Source organism: Camelus dromedarius, chromosome 8, assembly GCF_036321535.1.
Source record: "Camelus dromedarius isolate mCamDro1 chromosome 8, mCamDro1.pat, whole genome shotgun sequence".
NCBI classification, from domain to species: domain Eukaryota; kingdom Metazoa; phylum Chordata; class Mammalia; order Artiodactyla; family Camelidae; genus Camelus; species Camelus dromedarius.
In genome coordinates, this window is record NC_087443.1 from 58,094,605 (window position 1) to 58,116,425 (window position 21,821).

Below are 21,821 nucleotides of genomic sequence, written 5' to 3' on the forward strand. Positions count from 1 at the left end.
CACAATGAAACTGAAGGAAATTGACTCTTGGATTCATATTTCCACTCAGAAAAGGCCTCTGCACTGGACTGGCCTATAGAGAAAGCCGCTGACTTCAAAAATCACCTTAAAACAATGCTCAAACAAAAGAGAAGCTACCAGACCAGGATGAGAAGAAGATGACATTTGAGGTAGACAGCTGACCCTAGACACTGGACCAAGTCTGTATACCAATTACTTTGATAACCACTCACACCTTTGCTTATGAATGAAATGTATTTCACAATCTTACACAGAGCTGAAGTTAATCCAATTGTTAGGTTTATGGTCAACCACCTATATCCAGTACTTCTAGGTTACCTTGGTGGATTTCTCCACTCCAAGGCTACAATTGGTTAGCCCTTAGGAATTTTATCCTAAAAGAAATAAATTATAGTTCTGTTCAGGCCACTAGTAATATTACTAGGTGGGATCCCCTCACCTGGCCAATTAATGATACCTGCTCTGACCCTGGCCATAAATACAAATTTTCTCATGAGGTCACTCAAGCTCAATCAGAGCAACAAGCAGAACTTCAGCCAAAAATATAACCTCCCACAATTATGGGATGGACTTACATGATTAACACCAGGCTATGGTCATTTAAGTTTAAAGGCTCCCTTACGTTGGGGAAGATAAAATCATCCTGAGGATAACCAGCCTAATAACACTAGGAAATTGGGCTGGGTGTCTTATGGACAATGCCAATATATCATTTCCCTTAAAGATAAGGATTGGTAGAGAACAGACTAAGTCAGATGACCTGGGAATATACTGGGCTGCACCTAATGGAGATTCCTAACTTAACATACTGGTAGTTATATTATTTGCATATTGCCTGTTTTACAAAATTGTTGTTTCTTACATTACTAAATGTGTGGCTAAGCCTCTTATAAAATGACGACTAGGCAATTTGAAGCAGTTAACCAGAAGTTCTATAGGAGATTTGTAGTTATAACAGTGTAACTCTAGATATGAAAAGAAGAGGGAACAAGAGGGAATATTTTCCTGGACCATAACAGACTAGTAAGACAGGATGTCCAAAGACTTTTGGTTGCTATTAATAAGGGGCCTAGTCCAGTAATAGCACATTGAGTGGCCTATGAGTGAAATCCTCACCTGACTTAGGAATGAGCATTCCTACCACCTTTAGACAAAATGGTCATGAAATGCCTCCCAAGCCATGGTCGAATTGATGATCATGGGGGTCCCTGCCAATTAAAGTTGGCACTTGCCATCTGCCTCTGCAAGGATTAGGTCACAAGCCACTGCAGTTGCTGACCTTCATCACACCCTGAAAGGAGTTCAGGGTGGAGATCAGAAATGAGGCCCTCTGTGCTCTGGGAAAACTGGTGAAACAGGCGTTCAGATAGTTAGATATGTTCAGGAGAAGATTTTATGGGCCCAAATTCTTGCATCTCCTCATATCTAGAAAAGCACTAAAATCATTCAAGGTGACATCTGCTTTGGCCGTTAAGGAGAGAAATGCATTTGAAAGTCAAAATGGAGTAACTGTACTTCAGACATCCAAGGTAAAACTAAGTAACCATCTTAGACGTGATTTCAGACAAGTTTACCTATTGCTGAGTTTTCAGAGCTGTGTCAGACTTGGAACATCACCAGCCATTTTCAAAACAGTGTCTGCTTGAAACTGATAGCTGCAACCTTATGGTTTCAAGGTCTCTTCTTGTAATTACTAAGTTTTTAGACAACAAAATTGCTTTAGATCAGATATTAACAAAAAAGGGAGACATATAGTGGTCAACACTTCCTATTATATACATGTAAATACCACATCAGAAGTTAAAATTAGACAACTGGCTACCTGGCTACAAATCTCCCCAAAGTGCCAGGTCCAGACTGGGTTTCAGGCTTATTATCCTGAATTCCTCAGGGAATGAGATCTATTTTGTCTGTTAAAGTTCGGGTTGTCATTTCTACTTTTAACTGGATGTTACACCAAAATGGTGGGCCAAGGGGTTGATTCTTAATCATATTAGACTCGGATCCAGGACTTGAAACTCTGGAATATTTCCAACTCAGTGTCTATTCCCCAAATTGATTACTCCCTGTTTCAGTAGGAAGTAGCCAGAATGGCTGTTGCCCCATTCCCTGAAAGATTTGGGAAGGTTGAAAGAAAAAGGGGGGTTGAAGCCAAGTCCCCCTAAAACTGAGTTACTCTGCTAAATTTATGATTTCTCTGTCTATCCAAAATGTTATTCCCTTCTTGTCAACACCTGTTCTCCTCAAGATTAAGGAATATCAAAGAAAAGGGGGAATTGAAAGGGAACAGGACCTTGTGGGCCATCCCCCCAGCTTCTGCCTCTTGTTTATAGAAAAACTGAAGTCTCCCAGGCCTCCCCAAGTCTTAGAAGAGCAGGCTCAAGCAGTTGATTAGGCCAAGCCTGCAGGCATTGGGGGATGGCAACAACTCTGACCACCTATCTCAACGATTAACTGAGATTACTCCCCCATTTCCCTTTAAAACTGTCATGGCTGAACAGAATCTTTGGAGATGGTTTTTTTGGGAAGGTTAAAGCAACTTTCCTTTTTGTTACCAAGGCTGTTGTCTTCAAGATTATACCTTTGCCCCTCCCTCAACTAAGTCTCAGGAGGCAGCTGCAGAGAAGAAATAAAAACTGTTTAGAATCAACAGAGTACCCCTTTTCTGCTCTGGATGACCAAAAAAAAATCATACCATGGCCTCCTGGTTCCTAAGTAAATATGGAAATTCCAACAAGTGTTACCTGTCAGGAATCCCAGCCCCTCCCAATCGTACGCTGTGGTGGAAACCAAGAGGCAGCACTCTCTACATGGAAAATCGAGCTCTTAAGGCCACACAACATTTAAATCCATTTCTTTCTCCCTTGCCTGCCCTAAACCTGGCCACACAGGGGATTATAATCAATCAGAGCAGGTATAAGAAGAGATCAGAAGTCTATTAGAGCAGAAAGAAAGCATCAGAAAATGGGATGAAGAACTTGGTGGGCAAATGCCCAATGTCTTGCCTTGGCTATTGCCCTTCTTAGGCTCTGCCATTATTATCCTGTTAGCCCGGCTTATTGGGCCATTTTTAATTCAAGTAATTTCCTGCTTCATTTCAAATCATCTCCAGCAGTTTCAAAATAAGATTCTGCTGCTGTATGGATGGAAGCCTATCCCAGGGTCAGGTTATCTGGATTCAGAAGATAGAGAGACTTCTACCCTGGTAGGCAGACCTACACCCCTGTACAGCTGGAAGCAACTACAGAAGATAGAGCCCTCTGTCCATTTTCCCAAGATTCTTGAGTATGAAGTCTCTCGGGGGTAGGTGAGAGAGGTGGTTAGGCAGGCTTACTGACCTGGCTGATTAACAAGGGAAAGGAAGTTCCCAGCTGATGAAAAGGTAGGACATTTCTCTTATTCCACAGCTGGTTCCTTAAAAATCCAAGGACATACCCCAGTATCTCTTCCTTTGTCGCTGCCAAAGTTTCTGCTAATTGCTTTTTGTTTCAGGGCTGAGATCTGAGGGAGGAAGGGGCTTGTAGCAGAAAATTATTAACACCAGCACCTGAATGAAGACAATGATGGCAGAGCCTTCTAACAAAAGGCCCCGCAGCCCGTCCAGGGCCGGAGCTGTCTCCACTGGCCATCTTGGCTGATGGCTCCCCGCTCCAGCGCTTCCTTTCCCTGCTCGATTCTCCCTTCTTTTCTTCTCTCTGCTTGTACTCTTTCCTTCCATTTCCCCTTCTGAGTAACAAAGCGGCTGTTCACTTTGTCCCTCTGCGTTTGCTGTGTGAATTCTTTCACAGCCATCGGCAAGGACCCACACTTTGGTGAGCTTCCTAATTTAGGGGTCCCTCTACCCGCTAACAGAATGACAACTGATATTTATTGAAAGCCCTCTATATGCCAGGCACTGTGTTAAATACCTTATTTGTTTTCTACCAGTCTCACAAAGGCAGACATTATCCTTACTTTATGTACAAGGAAATCAAGGCTTCCAGAGATTTAAGTATCTTGACCTATATCTTGTGAAAGGCACATGTCTAATAACTGCTTGCACTATCATTTGAAGCAAGTCATCTTATTCCAGGCCCCATGCTCTCTCCATCACCATTGTGCCTTCTCTAATGTAATGATTCTATGTGATCAGTTATCTTCTGCCATCATTACAACCACATGGGGGATGGGGGCTCACCCACAGACATTTCCTGAACCTCCAATAGCTTTCTGTTCCTTTCTTTGTTAATTCTAAGTATGCTCTGTCAAAAAAAGACATCTTCTATGAAGGTTCCTCAAAAAATTGAAAATAAAATTACCATATGATCCAGTAATTCCACTTCTAGGTATTTGTTCAAAGGAAATGAAATTGTTAGAGCACACAGATAGGTAGATATGAGCCAGGAAAGGGGGACACAGGCCTAATGGCAGGAATTGGGCAAAAAAAGAGAGGGGCAAGGTGCAAAATGCAGGAAACCATACATCATGTAAACAACAGGGTGCTGACACCATGAACCAACACATGATGATCCAGACTGAATAAGGACAAAACCCCTCCTGCCCTCAGGAAGGTGGAGTTGGGATAAAAATCAAGGAATTTGACTCCAAACCCTTCCCTCCCCAATGAATATTGCACCCACTCATTTTTGCACTCTGTGTAACCAACTTGCCAAAGAAACTCAGGGCAGCTGCTCACCTGAGCCTGCCCGCTCTCCTCTTGAGAGCGTACTATCTATTCCTTAATAAATCCTCACTTTACTTTCTTAACCTCCACATCTCGTCTCTGAATTCTTTCTGCCACGAGACAAGAACCTAATCACAGTCAACAAAAATCACTATCTCAAAAAGATATCTGCACCCCTATGCTTATTGCAGTATTATTTATTATAGCCAAGATATAGAAACAACCTGTGTGTCCACTGATGGATGAATGGATAATGAAAAGGTAATGTGTGTACATATGTACACAGAGAGCAAGAAAGAGAGAAACACTGCATGATCTCACTTAATTGTGGAATCTTAAAAAGCAAACAAACAAAACACCAAAAAAACTCCTGAACTCATAGATACAGAAAACAGATTGGTGGTTACCAGAGCCAGGAGGTGAGCAAAATGGGTGAAGGTGGTCAAAAGTACACATTTCCAGTTATAAGATAAATAAGTCTTGGGGATGTAATGTACAAAATGGTGACTATAATAATTAATACTGTATTGTATATCTGAAAGTTACTAAGAGAGTAGATCTTAAAAATTCTTATTACTAGAAAAAAAAAATTTTGTACCTATGTATGGATGGATGCTGACTGAACTTATTGTGGTAATCATTTCACAATATATATGTATATCAAATCATCATGTTTTACACCTAAAACTAATACAATGTTATATGTCAATTATATCACAATTAAAAAAAAGACTTATTATTCTTGATCTCCAAGATTACTTTAGACTTTCCTGTTAATGCAAGATTCACCAGTCTATGAACAGAACCTTAAAAATCCACCAAAAAAAAAAAAAAAAAAAAAAGCAGAGTGAACAGAGGCAGCCATTTCCTTACAACCAGTGATGGATAAAGAACATCCAATTGACATTAATGGCTGCATAGATGCAAGTCACCAAAGGCCAAGGGTCTCTGCTCTCCCCCCCCAGTTCCATGGTGACCAGACCCAGCCTTGTCCTGGCTCAGAGCCGCTCCTTTATGGGAGCCAGTCCCAGGTGCACCTTTGAGATAACAATACTGTCTCCTAAAACAAACAGCCATTGTTTCCACACAAAGACCTTCAATGTTTCCTCCATCAACAAAAGGCTACAGCCATCCTGCCAAGAAGACAAAGGGCTGGAAGTCCTTTCAGAATTATCACGATAGTGGGAGGGAAGGGGCAGAAGCAGGAAGATCGCCCCCCTAGCAGCTTCTCTGCTCAGGAATAGGATGGACTCTACCCACCAGGGACCGTTCTGAATTACTGATCATTCCTGGACTACATAAGGACAATAACAATAGCTTCCTAATCTGTGGGACGGAAATAATAGTATCTATCCCTTACAGGATTGCAGTCAGAATCAACTGAGATAATAGATGTGAAAGCTCTTTGTAAGGTTTAAAGGGCTGCACACCTGATATGGTTATTATGAAAAGATTGATAGCTTTGCCCACAATGCCTGTGTTAAAAAGATAGATCTATTTTAGCTGGATGAGACTCCAGATATCCCTAGTGTCTAACCCTACCTAGTTCCTAGAATAAAACATAAAGGAGAAGAAATATGGTCAATACGATTGACCATTACGGTTTACTAGAGCCCATCCCAGGCCGAATTGCTGTGCAGGTGCTGCCTGGCTTAGCTGACTTTTCTTTCCAGCCCCAGGAACCCACATCTGAGAAATGAGCCCCATGATGGCTGGCCCCTCACCTAGGGTCTAATGTGCCAAACTTTACCTCCAATCCTATTCCTTGCCCCACTTAAGACATATTTCTTATGCAATTTACACAAAAATAAATACATAAATATTAAAACACGAGAAAACTGTCTAGCCTCAGTAGTAATCAAAGACAAACAAATTAAGGCAAATTGTACTATGTTAGGCCTATTGAATAATAAAAATTATAAATGAGAATATCCAACGTTGATGAAGTTGTGACAAAATTGGTGTGATCTTACAGTAATAGCCGCGTCATAAATTAGTATGATTGCTTACAGAGGCAAAATGACAACACATAGCAAGCACTAAGAAGATACTTTTGTCTTTGGCGTAGTAATCTCTCTCCCTGGAAATTCCAAGGCAATAATTCAACAAAAGTGGGGGGAAAAAGCAGCATGTATAGTATATATTTTAGTTAACTGTGGTGTGAATGTAGTCATTAAAATGAAAATATAAAAATTACTTACAAACATGAGGAACTATGATATAATTGTAAGTGAAACTGTACAATATGACACAACTAGGCCAAATATATAAATATATGGATAAGATTGGTAATGGGAGAATATCTTTGATGTTGTGGTGGTCGATTGAGGGTGAATTATATTTTAAAATGTTCCTTAATGTTTTGATATCACCTTTTAAATACAGTGATAAAAAGAAAAGTAATCAGCTAGTAGAATTCTCTCGAGAGTCTGCTTCTTTTAGGGTAAGGCAGGCAGTTACTCTTGCTAAGATGTTGATAGGTGACAATAATTAATGTGTAGCATATTTGCATGCAAAGAGTCTGCTCGGAATTTGAGTCAGGCTAACAGTCGCCTAATTGGATTCCTGCTTCTGCCACTTACCTGCTGCGTGGCCTTGGGCAAGCTATTTGCGATATCTAAACCTTTCCTGATTTGTAAAATAGTGATAACAGAACCAATTTCGTAGACTTATTGGGAGTGGTCAGTGAGATAATGTACATGGTGTAGAGCTAGGCACATTGAAAAATTATTTAATAAAGGTTTGCTGTAAGTGCTATTGATGATAATGATGATGGTGGTAGTGGTTGTGATAAACTGAGGTCTTTTGGAGAAAATGCCTTAAAGGTTTAATGTCAGAAGTGGATGCTGCTCAAATGATACTATCCCTAAATGTAAAGCCAAGTACAAATTTGAGAGGTATTTTTCAAATAGATGTTTTTAAAAAACTAGACTTTAATTTTTGGAGCATTTTTAGGTTCAAAGAGAAATTGAATGGAAGGTAGAGATTTCCCATATACCCTTCACATCCACACACACACAGCCAGAGTGGTTCATGTTATAATTGATGAACCTATGTTGACACATCATTATCATCCAAAGTCCGTACTTCAGGCTTCATTCTTGGTGTTATACGGTCTATGGGTTTGGACACATATATAATGATATGTATCTACCATAATAGTGTCACACAGAGTAGTTTCACTGCCCTAAAATTCTCTGTGCTCCACCTGTTCATCTCCTCCTCCCCCTGGACCCTGGCAACCACTGGTCCTTTCACTATCATCATAGTTTTACCTTTTCCAGAATGTCATACAGTTAGAATCACAGAGTACATAGCCTTTTTAGATTTGCTTTTTTATTGAAAGGTATTTTTAACAACCAATCTAAAAGACCAAGTATTCTGAAATTCCACTAGGTAACACAAAGATAATTACTATCAATAATGGTGTTAGATTCTTTATACATGCTATCTCCATAAGATAAATACTGTCAACCTTGTTCTACCAGCAAGGAAGTGCCTAAAGTCACAAAACCAGTAAGTGAAAGAGCTGGTATCTGAATCCAGTTTGTCTGACTCCAATGTTCCTGTCTTTCCATTATGCCACAGGGTTTATCTTAAGGCCAAATATGGGTCCTGGAGCACCTGAACCCAGTCGTAGGAACTGACAGAGAAAAGCAAACCAGTAAAGTGCATATCCAATCACACGTCATGGCAGCTCTTAGAAGGCAGCATCCTCACAACAGTGTAAAATGACTATACTTCAATAAAGATATATTAAAAAAAAAAAAAAAAAAGACAGCATCCTGATTGAACAACACAACAGCCGCCCTACTTTATGCCAGATTCTAAGGCCAGGGCTTGTATCCCAGTCCTTTGGCAGGAGAGCTTAGCACACTGACTAGCAAAATTAGATGGGTCTAGTTTAGTGTTTCTTAACAATTTTTTGTACTGTACTCCAACCCAGGAGCCTCTTTAGACACTTTATCCTAATCACCCACAATTCTAATTACATTTTAATACTCTACCTTTGCTTATGTACTGTGGCCCATTGGAGAGCCAAAAGCTATTGAAATATCTAAGTGGGGTATTTCTTGCCATCCAAGAAACTACTTCCACCCCTTTGGGGGCTATAGCATTCCGACTGAGAATACATAGTCTAGCTGCAGGTGGCCAGAACTCATGGAGACGGACAAAAAGCTGAGAGGCCAGAAAGGTGAGGAGGCCACAAAGGTGAGGACCTTGGAGAGCATCAAAAAAGCCCTACTGAGACAATATCAGCTCAACATTGCCTGAAGATCTGCCTGAAGGAAGGAAGGGACTGGAACAGGATGGTGTCTAGGAACCTGGTATTAGTATCATTTTGTTACATGTTGTAGGAGTGATCAGAATGTGAAGGCCTCCAAATCCTCTTTTATAAGATAGTTCTTGAGGGGGCTGGCACTTTGTGGACAGGGACTTCAATTCTCAAAGTCAAAGGCAGTTAATGGTATATCTTCGGGTAGCTTAATGATTTCAAGGTCTTTACTGAGAGCCCAATTTCATAGGAGTTGGAGGTTTTCAGAAGTTTGAAGGTATCAGGTTAATTCTCCCTCAACCTCCATCACTGGTTGGGTTCATGCCACTTCAGTACTGTAGTGTCTGTTGTGAACTGAAAATAATAGTATGTATTATTTATCACATGTTAGGCACTGTGCTGGGCATATTCGTGGGCCATTTTATTTAAACTTCACAACAATCTTATCAGGTGGATATGATCATTACCCAAGTTATCCAAGGTTAGCAAACTTGCTCTGGACCACACAGCTGATAACTGGAAGTGCCAGGCCTTGAACCCTCTGGGGCTTCAAAGTTCTAGTGCTTAACCAGCGTGCTTTACTTCCACTAAATTGACTCAGTGGCCTTGATAAGGTTGTTGTGAGGGTTAAATAAAATATCCATTCCTATACTTAGCACAGGACTATCTTTTTCACTCAACTTCCCCAGAGATATTCTCTGACCCCAAATCCAGGATTTTGTCCTCTTCCCAGAATTAGAAGAACTCAAGATTTATCATGTCACTCCTATGTTTATAGATCTTCAATGCTTCCCCTCCAGGGTCCACAGGATAACATCCCAATTCCTTATCATAACTTATAAGGCCTTTCATGACCCACTCATGCTTAAATGGCCAGCCTTGTCATCTTTTACCTCTTTGCTCTTCAAACTCTTTGCTCCAGCCACACTGATGCACTCTCACTAAACGGTGCCCTCTGTCACTTCTGGGGCTTGGCACATGCTGTTCTCTCTTCCCAGAAACTTCCCTTGCCTTCACTTCATTTTTGGGGAGCTAAATCCTCCTCATCTTTCAGATTTTAGTTCAGACATCACTTCCTCTGGATGTCATCACAGATTCCCCAAATATGCACACAACTGAAGTAACAGCATCACAGAACTCTACACCGGTCAGATCACCCATGGAGGACTTTGTCCAGTACTGGGCACATTTAGATCAGGACTGGAGACAGGCAACCAAGATGGTGAGCATTATGGAATATTTTTTACTATATGCCAGACATTGAGGTAATGACTGCATAGGTATTACGTCATGTAAACCTCACATAATCCTATGGATTGGATAGGTACAGATGAGAAAGCTGAAACTCAGAGAAGTTAAGCAACTTAGTCAAGGTCCCTCAACTGGTAAATGGTAGAGCCTGGGATTTGAACCCAAGACTGTGTATATTCAGAACCCTTGCCTTCAATCTTTGCATAATACCACCTCTAGAAACCATATTATAATTACTGATTTGGTGAGAGATTAGAAGATATTTAATCCAGAGAACAGACGACCTAGGAGAAACATAATAAACACATTCATTCACACAGTTGAAGGGTTGTTGCTTCGGAGAGCAACAGGGAAGTAGATGGCTCAATAGAAGAAAGTTCTTAAGAGGGGAAGGTGAGCCCTTGAAAGGTCTAAGGATCAGTTATCTTTGCCTATCTCAGTCCAATGTCTGGCACAGAAAAGGGAGCTCCATGGATGGAAGGAAATACACCTGCCCAACAGTAAAAGGGCTGCCCCATGAAGCAGTGAAGCCCCCATGAAGGCTCCCCAGGATGCGGCTGCTTGGTCACCTGACAGAGCACCACAGGAGGGATCATGGAGAAAAGATTTCTGCATCCTTGAACTAGATGACCTCTAAAGCTTCTGGCCACTCAAGGATTCTATAATTATCAGACTGAGTTTATGACTCAGACTTTGGCAAGTCACAGTCCCTCTAGCAATGGTCAGTACATTGAGATCTCAAAAAGTGGAGAACACGAGTGGGTTGTACTTCTGGGTTTCCAGAACCCAAGCTTTCACTCTCTCCAGCCCCATACAAAAGAGCAAGCATACTTCACCCTAACTTTGGACAGCTAGAAACTTCCTAATCTTTCTCTAAAGGCTAATCTGAAAATAGAAACACTTGAGTCATTTATACAGACAGGCTCTGCCTGTCATAGTCTGTCATAGTCCTTCCCAGCAGATGGTTAAGACGAAAAATCAGTATGTCAACAAATGAATTTCTGTCAGTCTTTTGCTGAAATGGGCTCCAAAGAATGTACACTGGGTCGACTCCTATTCCCCACGTGTACTGTCTCCTTTCTTTCCATGCTGAAGGCCTGTGGTAAACACTCAGCACTGTCCCCTCCATCCCCATGAAGTGAGTCTCAACAGAGGACAGCCAAAAGCAAGTGCTTTCTGCTCAGCTTTCCTAGAGGGCTCAAATAAAAGTGTATGGCTCATAAAGGCAGTGAAATTTGTGACCAAAACTTATGTTATCAGACTTTCAGATTCTACTTGCAAAAGACCCATGCATCCTAAAAAGAACTAGCTGGGGTACAGAGCCACCTAGAAATGGAGACACCTTAGTTGTATGGTTCAAGTTGCCACTTCACTCAACACACACCTACACATACAATTCTAGGAGACTAGTTGAAATTCACTTGTGCAACATTTTAAAGAAACAATTAACTAAGTATAAAGCATGCTTACCTATTGGCCTCATGGCATGTTTGCTCCATCTTTATTATTATCTACAGTTCTTTGACTCTATCCTTCCATAGTTCACCGATCTATCTTTTCACTTGATCTCTCAGCTTGGAGACCAAACCTTCCCAGTGTGCACCTATAGCTACAGCTTCAGATAAGCTTCCCTCAGTGCCTGTGGCATGGTGGCCTCTCACATGGGAGAACCATAGCTGTATTGACCACCACACCATTTGCATCTTTAACCCTTTTATCAAGGATCTGAGCTGAATATTTTTCTTCCTGCCTCTAAAGAAATGCGGATCAGACATTGTATAATAACTACATGAAACCCACCAAACCATATTTTTCCAAACAGAAAGGAGTGGCTTCCACTTTTTATGGAAGGGTGAAAACTTCCACCTGCTGATTGAAAACAGTGGCTGCTAAGTAGGTATCAGGAACCTGAACTTAAAAAGTGGATTCCCCTTGTAACTCTTGACATAGCAACTTTTATTAAAAGTTTTCCAACAATATGCCTTTTTCCTCTGAACTCAGTGACAAACCCTTTTTAATCAAAATATCTTAAGCTGAAAAGGTACACAATAGAATGTTATTATTGATCTAAAGATCTCGGATACAGCCTGCTCACACAGACGGATGCTGTCCCCACAGATGCTGCCCACAGAGGTATGTACACAGTTGTGCATATAGATGCTTCTCACAGACAGATGTGCTCAGAGATAGGTGTTACTCACAGAGACAGATGTCTACCAGGAACACGATGTACACCAAAAGCTCCCGCAGGGTCGTCTTGACATAAAGTTCCCGGTTCTCAGTTGTGTTCTCAGTCAATGTTGTTCCCCAAAGTCCTAAGGGACATTGGAAAGATGCCTAAGATTCCCAACAGCAGGGTTCCCCCCAGTTACCCCACACATGTGTCCCTGGACTTAATTCCCATTTCCACCCCAGCCCTTTTCCCCATCATCTTATCCTTTCACTGAATCTGGCTACTCTAACCACACCTATGACTGTCCTTCCCCATCAAACACCCTGAGGTAGACAGGAGTGAAGGCACTGGGTTACAGAGAATGAAGGCACGGAAAGGAGTCTTTGTTCCAGGTAGGGCTGTCCAGGGGATCAGCACATCCATGTCTTCTCTCAAACTAGCCCCCACATAACCTTCTGGGCCCCAAGAGATGACTGTACCAGGCTCTCTCTTTGGGAGAGCACCTGACTTCTGTATTCTGCAGCATTCAGCTCTAACACAGATAATTCTCTAATACCAGAGAGAGACTGAGATTCCACCTCTTCTTCAGATCACATCCCCCTCCAAAAGCTTCTGGTGACCCCTTCTCCTGACTCTGGGATCACAGGAGAATGCCCCCTCTACCAAGTACCTCTGATGCCATGACAGATTTGGAGGCAGCAGCTGGACACCAGGGTCTTATGTGTCTTTTCCTGGGGTCCATCTTCAGGCTTCTCGAGTTGGGGTGGGGGGGGCACCATACTGGAAATGGTGCAGATCTTCAGTGTCCCAGGCGGGGTGGGGGGACCACTGTAGGCAGGGTTGTCCCAGGCTCCGCTCCCCAGCTTTTGCAGCTCCTGTCCCTCGGGGCTTTCCACAGCATTCATGGAGAATGAGGAGGGGGACCTGGTACCTCAGGTACCCACTCTCACCTGGAGAAAGAGAAAACAAAGACACAGCCCAACCGAGCCAGCAGAAGGCAAAGGAAAGGGAAGGTGCAGGCAGCTGGTCTCACACAGCCTCTGCCTCCAGCCTTTTGTAGGGAGAAATCTGGACCTGCTAGGGGGAGGGAGCAGAGGAGGGGGAGGATGGGGAGTGACAGTCAATCCTGTCAGGGACTTTCTCTCTCCCTCTTGCTGCAAGTGCCAGGGACAAGAAGAAAGAGGGTGCGAGGCAACTGGGAGGCAGGGGCTTGAGGGGGGAGAAGGGGGAACAGGAGGATGTGGAGACTGGGGTTGGAAGGAAGAAGGGGTGAAAGAGGTGAGTGCTGGCAGGGAGATGAGGGCTGCTTGCAGATGAAGCCCAGGAGGGATGGTCTGAGTCTGACAGAAAAGGTGATGAAGGCGCCATGGGAGGAGCTGGGAGAAGAGGGAGGCTGGCGGACTCCACTGCAGGTCTGAATTAATTTCCACTAAATTTTCTGAAAGGGCTGCCATGGATCGGGGTGGGGACCAAGGCCGGGCAGGGAGACTGAAACGCACTGCCTCCCTCCTAGGCTCGGCCAATGGTGTCCGGAGATCTTTTACCTTCTTACCTTGAGTTGTCCCCTGGTCGGGTGGAGAAGGGGGGCTCTCATCCCTCACTCCACCCCCACAGCTGGGTGAAAAGGATTGTGGCAGGAGGACCCCCTGTTTCAGATACTTGAGGAACAGGGTCTCTGACCATTGAAGAAGGGAAAAGCCTGCAGAATTCTAGATTATCTGTATCCTTTTTTCTGAGATCTGCCCTCTTGCAGCTTATGGGTGAGCTACACTGATAGAAAGGTCTTCTTTCAGGGTGTGGGGATCAGCCTAGGGAAGAGGTTAAGCCTTGAAGGCTAAGCCCTGATTGGAAAATGGATCAGAGAGCAAAGGGCAAGGACCCTGTGGCTTGGAACTCCTTAAGGGGAGTGTATAACTGGACCCTGCTCAGCTGACAATCTTACCTTATGGCTCTGCTTAGTACTGGACCTAGAACTGTAAATGGGAGCACAAAATGCTCATCTGATCTGCTTTTTTTTTTCCAGTCTCTGGTTTCTGAATTAAAACCCTGGCAAGGACCTCCTAAGCACATCCCTGACTATGCCCAGCTCTGGCCTCTGATCACCTGCCCTGGCTCACCTACAGGCATGTGTGGTGGCCCAGAATGGGGTTGGCCCCACAAGTGCAGGTGGTTACTTCCTCCTTGATGGCTGGAGTGGGGCCTGCCCTCTCTCCAACTCCTGGTTCCCCATATGGGCTCCTTTATTGCTGCACTGGCCTGAAGCTCACCTTCACGCTCAGTAAAACATCAGCCTGGTGGAAGTCACCAGTCTGAAGTGTCCCCTTAAAGAGGTCCTGATCCCAGACGACCCAGGCTTGGGCTCAGCTCCTTGATAAATAAGTGTACCTCAATATCTGAGACAAGATTGAAAAATGAGTGGCTGTCCTACACCTGGGTCTGCTGCATGGATCTCCTGCCTCAGGCTCAGATACTATTAAGGGAATTAACTCTCTGTCTGGGCTGGAGCTAAGGCCACTCTGTGAGCTTTCCTAGATGTAGGAGTTTCCATCTCTTCATTTTATTGGCTAGTGAGACACACTCCCAGGTGTTTATTTTCTTTGGGAAGATAAAAGGTAAGGGATTGGGCCTGTGCTGAACATTTTGTCTGAAATCCTCTCATAGTGAAAAAACAGGAGCTGCTCCCCTCTCACCCACACACTTTTCAAACAATTGCAAAAGGACTCGTGGCTTGTAAAATTGAACTTTGTGACAGAGGTGAGAAACAAGAAGCTAGCAGTATAGTCCAGAGAAGTGGGAAGAGGAACAGGAGCTGGCTTCTGATTGCTTTAGGGGGTAATTTTGCATTCTGAAGGAGGCTTGTATTCTAAAGGATCAGCAGGGGTTTGGATGGACTTCAGGAGGTTCATCACAAGACAGGTCCCAGACCCCCGGGAGCTTAAGGCCAGGGGTGTGGAACTTGTCGTGGTCACCTACCTAGCCAGCATTCTTTTCCCTCCTCAGTCTTGAGCACTCCCCACGTGTTGATCAACCTACAGTGACCCTGGGAAGCACGCGTTATGCAACAGAACTTGAGAAATTTTCTCAAGAGGTGTTCTGCATTCTGAGGATGTTTAGTCTTACTCAAGAAGTTGGAAATGCGGTAATAAAATGGGATCTGCTGATGATCTTATGGCCAGCAGTTCTCCACACCCTCAAGTTTCTACTGGCACTTGACTTTGCTCTGTTAAAAAGGGCAACCCATTTCACGGGAGTCCTGTGGCTCAGGCTGCCTCTAACCAGTTCAGCAAAACTCAAGAGGCTTGAACTTGAAAACAAAACTCCTCGGTCTAACTCTTGGCTCAGCAACACACTAACTGTATGCTCTGGGGCAAGTCTCTTTTGAGACTTGGGGTATCAACCTACACAGTGTTGATAACAAGGCCTGCCCTGCTGACTTTAAGGACAATTTTAGAATTAAAATAGAAGTCTTTATAAACTGTGCACTGTGAAGCACACAACAAATGTAATGATCATACCATAGCGTTCATCCTTGTGCATTCCACTCATATACAACAGTTCATGGTTAACACAGCCACCTTCAGCCAGGACTCTGTTGTCATTGTCTCTGAGGGACAACAGTCCCAGGACTCTCTGTGTCCCCACCCATTTTATTTCAGCTGACACTGACAGAATGGAATGACAGCATTTCAGCTGAAGAGTATTACACAAGTGGTCTTTGAATGAAAGCACATCTTAGAAGAGTTTCAAAACTACATGTCAAGCCTTGTGGCTTATCCAAAGCAAAAGTACCTCTTCATCATGAAGCCTCTTATCCCCTTGGTGAATTGGTCTCATTGCTTCACTGGGATTAATTTTTTGGTCACATGCCATCCTCATGCAGACACCAGCAAGAGGATTGATTACCCCATTCCCACCACCCGTCCGTTTCCTTTTTACAACATCCCCATCCCAGCCAGCTTCTTCAGTGCTACCCAGATCTACTAGGCCTTGACAAAGACTCCAGAGACATCAAAGCCTAGAGAATGGAAAGCTGGGTCCATCTCCTTATAAGTTCTCCATAGAAGTTCCCCTAGGATAAGACACTTTCTGTATTTTAGAGAAAGAAACCCTGGGGTGATTCACAGTCCAGGTTCTACAGGGAGAGGCAAGCTGTAGACCACTTTCTGTGTTCTACATGGTGACTCAACCTTTTTCACCCCCATAGACATAAACAGTAGGAAACAGTTCATAAGAAGACATTGGAAATCACTTATCTGTAAGAAAGAACTCTTAAGTAAAAGAGTATAAGAACTTAACCTTCACCAATATACCACCAGAGTCATTTTCCTGACAAAAATACTGAAATTTGAGTAGCCCGAGTTTTCAACAACAAACATAATGGACCAAGCAAGACCTGAAGTAGGCTAAGCCAAAGGCACTCCTTCCCTGCCTGTTCTCGTGTAACAAACACCGCAACACTACACCAGGGGCCTTCACAAGCCCCAGCTTCTCCATACATCAGGAAGAACAAACCAGATCTCCTGGAATGGTCAGGTGTATGAAGCCCTGCTGCAGCTGTCCCAGCCCAGGAAAGCAAAGGGAATGGCTTTGGTTCTGTTTAATAAGGGACCTCACAGAGAGGCTGTAGGTGAACCACCTCCCATCAAAATGGCCCACTTTAGCCTTTTTCTCCCTTCCTATCACCTCACTGATTTAAAAGTCCTTCTGGAATACATTTTGCATCTTCCATGTCTCCAAAGAGAACCCTTTTGAATGAGACCCTCAGCTTTCCTCCCATTTCCAGAGGACCCTCCTGGACATCCATGTCCATTTGTACCTCCCTTTCTACAGAAAATTGGACAGAGGGAGGGAAGCAATCACACCTAAGTGGTAGAAGACAGATGACATCACCAACAAAAATAAAGAAATCAGTTGTCTAGACTGGGATTTCAAAATTGTAGAATAGATAAACAAGATTACACTGTATAGCACAGGGAAATATACACAAAATGTTATGATAACTCAAAAATAAATAAATAAATAAATAAATAAAAAGAAATCAGTTGTCAGTTGACTAAGCACCTGGAAACTCAGATCTGAGGCCATAATCATATCCTCTTGCTGAGTGTAGTCCAGACACTGAGGGCTCAAGTGTCCTGAAGTAATCCATCAACATGATCGTTTCTGGGCAGAGCTCCTACGGTGGCAGGCAGGGTTCTGTTGCTGGTATTGAGTGTTAGTTGGGCCATCTGCTGGAGAGGGTGGAGTGAGGAAGGAAAGAGCTCCACGTGAGTTTGAGAAAGAAAGGGATGGGGAGGAGAAAGGAAGGCATGAGAGAGAAAAAGGATGGAGGACAGAGAGGCTCAGGGAAGAATGCAATTCTTCTTCCCCAGCTGGCTGAATGTCCCAGGCCTTGAAGAGGGGAGACTGGAGCACCAGGGCAGATGTCCCTGGGGCTCACTCTGCCAGCATCATCTCAGGGTCTCAGAGCAAGCACCCAAGACAACTCCTTGTCTCAGTCTCTGAGGTACAGAAGACACATATTTTTCCATCCTGAGTCCTCATTCCAGTTGTAATTCATTCTATAGATGTTAACCGACTGCCTACTATACAGTAGGATCTATGCTTCACTCTAGGGATGAAGCAGCAAAAAAGACCATCAGGGCCCCTGCCTCGTGAAACTTATACTTTGGTAAAGAAGATAGACATTAAACAAATACACAAATAACGGATGACTTATAATCATAAGAAGTGCTGCACGGGAGAAGCACAAGGTGCTATGAGGATTTACGGTAGGATGCCCAGCTTTCGGAGGCCAGTGAGGAATGGAATGATGATTTCTATCTCTCTTCCCCTTTCTTGTCCCTGAAGAGACATTTTTTGAGATCCAAAAATCTTTTACTGCTAGTATGCACAAGGAAATGAGCCGAGTTAAAAGACCGAATGAGGAGGAAGTTACACCACCACAAGAAATGTTAACACTTACAGTGCTCTTTACCCCTCGTGGTCACTGGAATGTGAGCTAAGAGTGTATTACTCTTGCATCAGCTTCTTCCCAAAGACATGGAATCCAGCTACTGTTTCATTCCTGAAACTGGTTCTCTCTTCAAAACCTGACAAAGAGACAGATTAATAAAAGACCTAGAGTAGCTGGTGAAACTACAAATTGGTTAAAAATGTCCTGAGGTGATGGTATTACAGGTGTACTCATCTCCAAATGCACCAATTGCTATACATTACATGTGTACAGTTTTTTGTATGTTGGTCATACCTCCATAGAGGTCAATCATACTTCAAAAAAAATTTTTTTTTAACTTCCTGAACAGGAATTCAGAACCAAGAACTTAATTTTCTTTTATTCCATTGGCCTTGTAATTCCAAATCTATCCAAATACTTTTATCAGTATGACTGATAACAGTTTTTTAAAAAAGCTGAGCGGAAGCCCGAATGTCCAACAATAATTTTGATTAATAAGATTAAATAAATTAGGACACATTCACATAATGGGTTATTGTGTGGAAATTAACATGTTTGAATAATAGTTAATGTCCTAAGAAAACGCTCATGATATGCTATACGAAAAATTCTGGCATACACATCTACAGAAGCCAAGTTTTCTGTATATATTTTTACTTAGATGCATAGGAAATAGGAACCAATATTAAAGAATAAAAAAATTTAGTAGTGGTATCTCTGGATGGTGTGATTACAGATGCTTTTTATTTTGTTAAGTTTTCTACAATGATCATGAGTACTTTCATATTCAGAAAAAAACAATTATTTTTAAAAAGCCAGCCATCAGTAGTTATGTTTATAAAGTGTTGAGGTTCATTTTCATTTCAGACTCAGAGAACCGCTTGGCTGGCTGCCTTCTCCACAACAGCTCTCCATGGCAGCAAGTAATCCATGTAGTTCATTTCTTGACATGTGAGTCATCATGCAATAGATTTGCTTACCACCTGCTTTTGCTCTAAGACTAATTGCTACTTCTTTGGAGATTACAGTTGGAGAAGAATATGGGTGCAATGTGTGACAGGTATGAAAACAGCGACAATGATAAGCAACGTAATGAGAGACACAGCATCTCACAGAGGAAGGAAGGTGACTAGGTTCGAAAGTGGGAAGGTCAAGAAGGGAATTTTGAAGGGGATGGCACTGAGATGGATTCTGAAGGACAGACAATATTTTAAGAGACAGTAATGAAGTATAGCTACCATTTATTAACCACCCACATGCCAGACACTTTACAGCACATTATCTCAGTTAATTCTCACACAAGCCTATGGGATAGCTTTTCATTATCTCTGTTTTACATCGAGGATCAGAGAGAGAACTTACAGTGGCTTCAGGCTTCCAAATCAGGCCTGTCTGGCTACGGTGATAATGACTTCCTGGGTATCATCCATGCAGGGACAGCAGCATGTGCAAAGGCAGGCCGGTGGGAACTGGGCATGCTCTTTTGAAAGAATAATCCCACTTGGCTGGAGAACAGGAAGCAAGCCTGTAAAGAGGGTTGAGAGCGAATATGGAAGACCTCAATTGCCAGACATTTAGTTCGTTAGGCAACAGAAAGACAAAGGAAGTAGCTGAACACAGTAACAAAATCAAAGCTGTATTTTATGAAAAATAGTCTGACAATAGAATGGGTTGGTTTGGGGGGAAATTGGAAGCAAGGAAATCAGTTGGAAGGTTGCTGTGCTAGTTGGGGAACAAATAACGAGAGCCTGAATTATGGTGGTGAAAGAATAGAAAGGAATGGAAAGATATTTGAGACATCCCACAGGCAGAACCTGCTGGGATTATAATGCGCTTGATTGGATGGGAGGAGAGAAATCAAAGGCAGATCTAAGCATCATTCTAAGTGAAGTAAGCCAGAAATAGAAAGCAAAATACCATATGATATCACTTATATGTGGAATCTAAAAAAAAAACACAAATGAACTTATTTATAAAACAGAAACAGACTCATAGACATACAAAACAAACTTATGGTTATCAAAGGGGGAAGGGGGTGGGAAGGAATAAATTGGGAGATAGAGATTTGCAGATACTAACCACTATATATAAAATAGATAAACAACAAGTTTCTATTGTATAGCACAGGGAACTATATTCAATATCTTGTAGTAACCTCTAAGGAAAAAGAATACGAAAAGGAATATAAAATATACATATATGTATGACTGAAACTTTATGCTGTACACCAGAAACTGACACAACATGGTAAACTGACTATATCTAAATTTTTTTTTAAAAAGGTAGATCTAAGGTCTCAAACCTGGAGAACTGGAAGGATGGTGATACTATTAAAAGGAGGGTGGGGAGAAGGTCCAAAAGGAGTAGGTTTCAGTAGGAAAGTGGTGAATTCAGCTTTAAGTACATCTGAGTCTAAAGCGTTAATGAGACATTCAGATGATGAAATCTGAGAGGCTATTGAATAATTTGGGCTAGAGTTTGAGAGGGTAATAAAGACTGGGGAGAGTATGTGGGGATCATGGGACTAGAAGTATTTACTGGAGTCGTAGGAACAGTAAAGATTGCCAAAGGACTGGCAAGTGGTGTTGGGAAAGCTGGACAGTTGCATGTAAATCAACGAAGTTGGAACACTCCCTCACTCCATAAAAAAAATAAACTCAAAATGGCTTAAAGACTTAAACAAATGACAGGACCATAAATCTCCTAGGAGAGAACATAGGCAAGAGATTCTCTGACATAAATCACAGCAACGTTTTCCTAAGTCAGTCTCCCAAAACCCAAAAATAAACAAATGGGGTCTAAACAAACATTTAAGTTTTTGCACAGCAAAAGAAACCATTAACAAAATGAAAAGACAACCTACAGACCGGGAGAAAATATTTGCAAATGATGTGAATGACAAGGGTTTAATTTCTAGAATATACAAACAGCTCATACAACTCAATAACAACAACAACAACAAAAAACCAACAACCCAATCAAGAAATGGACAGAAGACCTAAACAGACATTTTTCCAAAGAAGACATACAGATGGCCAATAAGTACATGAAAAGATGCTCAATATTGCTAATTATCAGAGGAATGCAAATCAAAACTACAATGAGGTCTGACCTCACACCAGTCAGAATGGCCATCATTTAAAAGTCGACAAGCAATAAATGCTGGACAGAGTGTGTAGATAAAGGAACCTTCCTACACTGTTGATGGGAATGTAATTTGGTGTAGCCACTATGGAAAAGCATGAAGATTCTTTTAAAAACTAAATATAGACTTGCTATATGATCCAGCAATCCCGCTCCTGGGCATATAGCCAGAGGAAACTCTAGTTCAAAAAGATACATGCACCCCAATTTTTATAGGAGCACTATTTACAATAATAGCCAAGACATGGAAGCAACCTAAATGTCCATCAGTGGATGACTGGATAAATAATATGTAGTATGTGTGTATACACACACACACACACACACACGTGTGTGT

At 42.4% G+C, this 21,821-nt stretch overlaps 1 protein-coding gene and 1 long non-coding RNA gene across 2 annotated transcripts in view; both read right to left on the minus strand.

Annotated features, from left to right (window-relative positions):
• PKD2L1 (polycystin 2 like 1, transient receptor potential cation channel) overlaps nucleotides 1–13,289 on the minus strand; it is a 40,550-nt gene extending 27,261 nt beyond the window's left edge. The window contains exons 1-2 of the mRNA XM_031461594.2: nucleotides 13,055–13,289; nucleotides 12,413–12,526 (exon numbers count right to left, since the gene is read on the minus strand). Coding sequence (XP_031317454.1) covers nucleotides 12,413–12,526; nucleotides 13,055–13,289 — 349 coding nt within the window. The remainder of the gene's footprint in view (nucleotides 1–12,412; nucleotides 12,527–13,054) is intronic.
• Nucleotides 13,290–17,586: 4,297 nt separating this feature from the next.
• Nucleotides 17,587–19,767, minus strand: LOC135321868 (uncharacterized). Its single transcript, XR_010382052.1, has 3 exons — nucleotides 19,703–19,767; nucleotides 18,350–18,476; nucleotides 17,587–17,612 (listed from the first exon to the last, which is right to left on the minus strand). It is a non-coding gene; the product is annotated as an uncharacterized LOC135321868 (long non-coding RNA).
• Nucleotides 19,768–21,821: the final 2,054 nt, after the last annotated feature.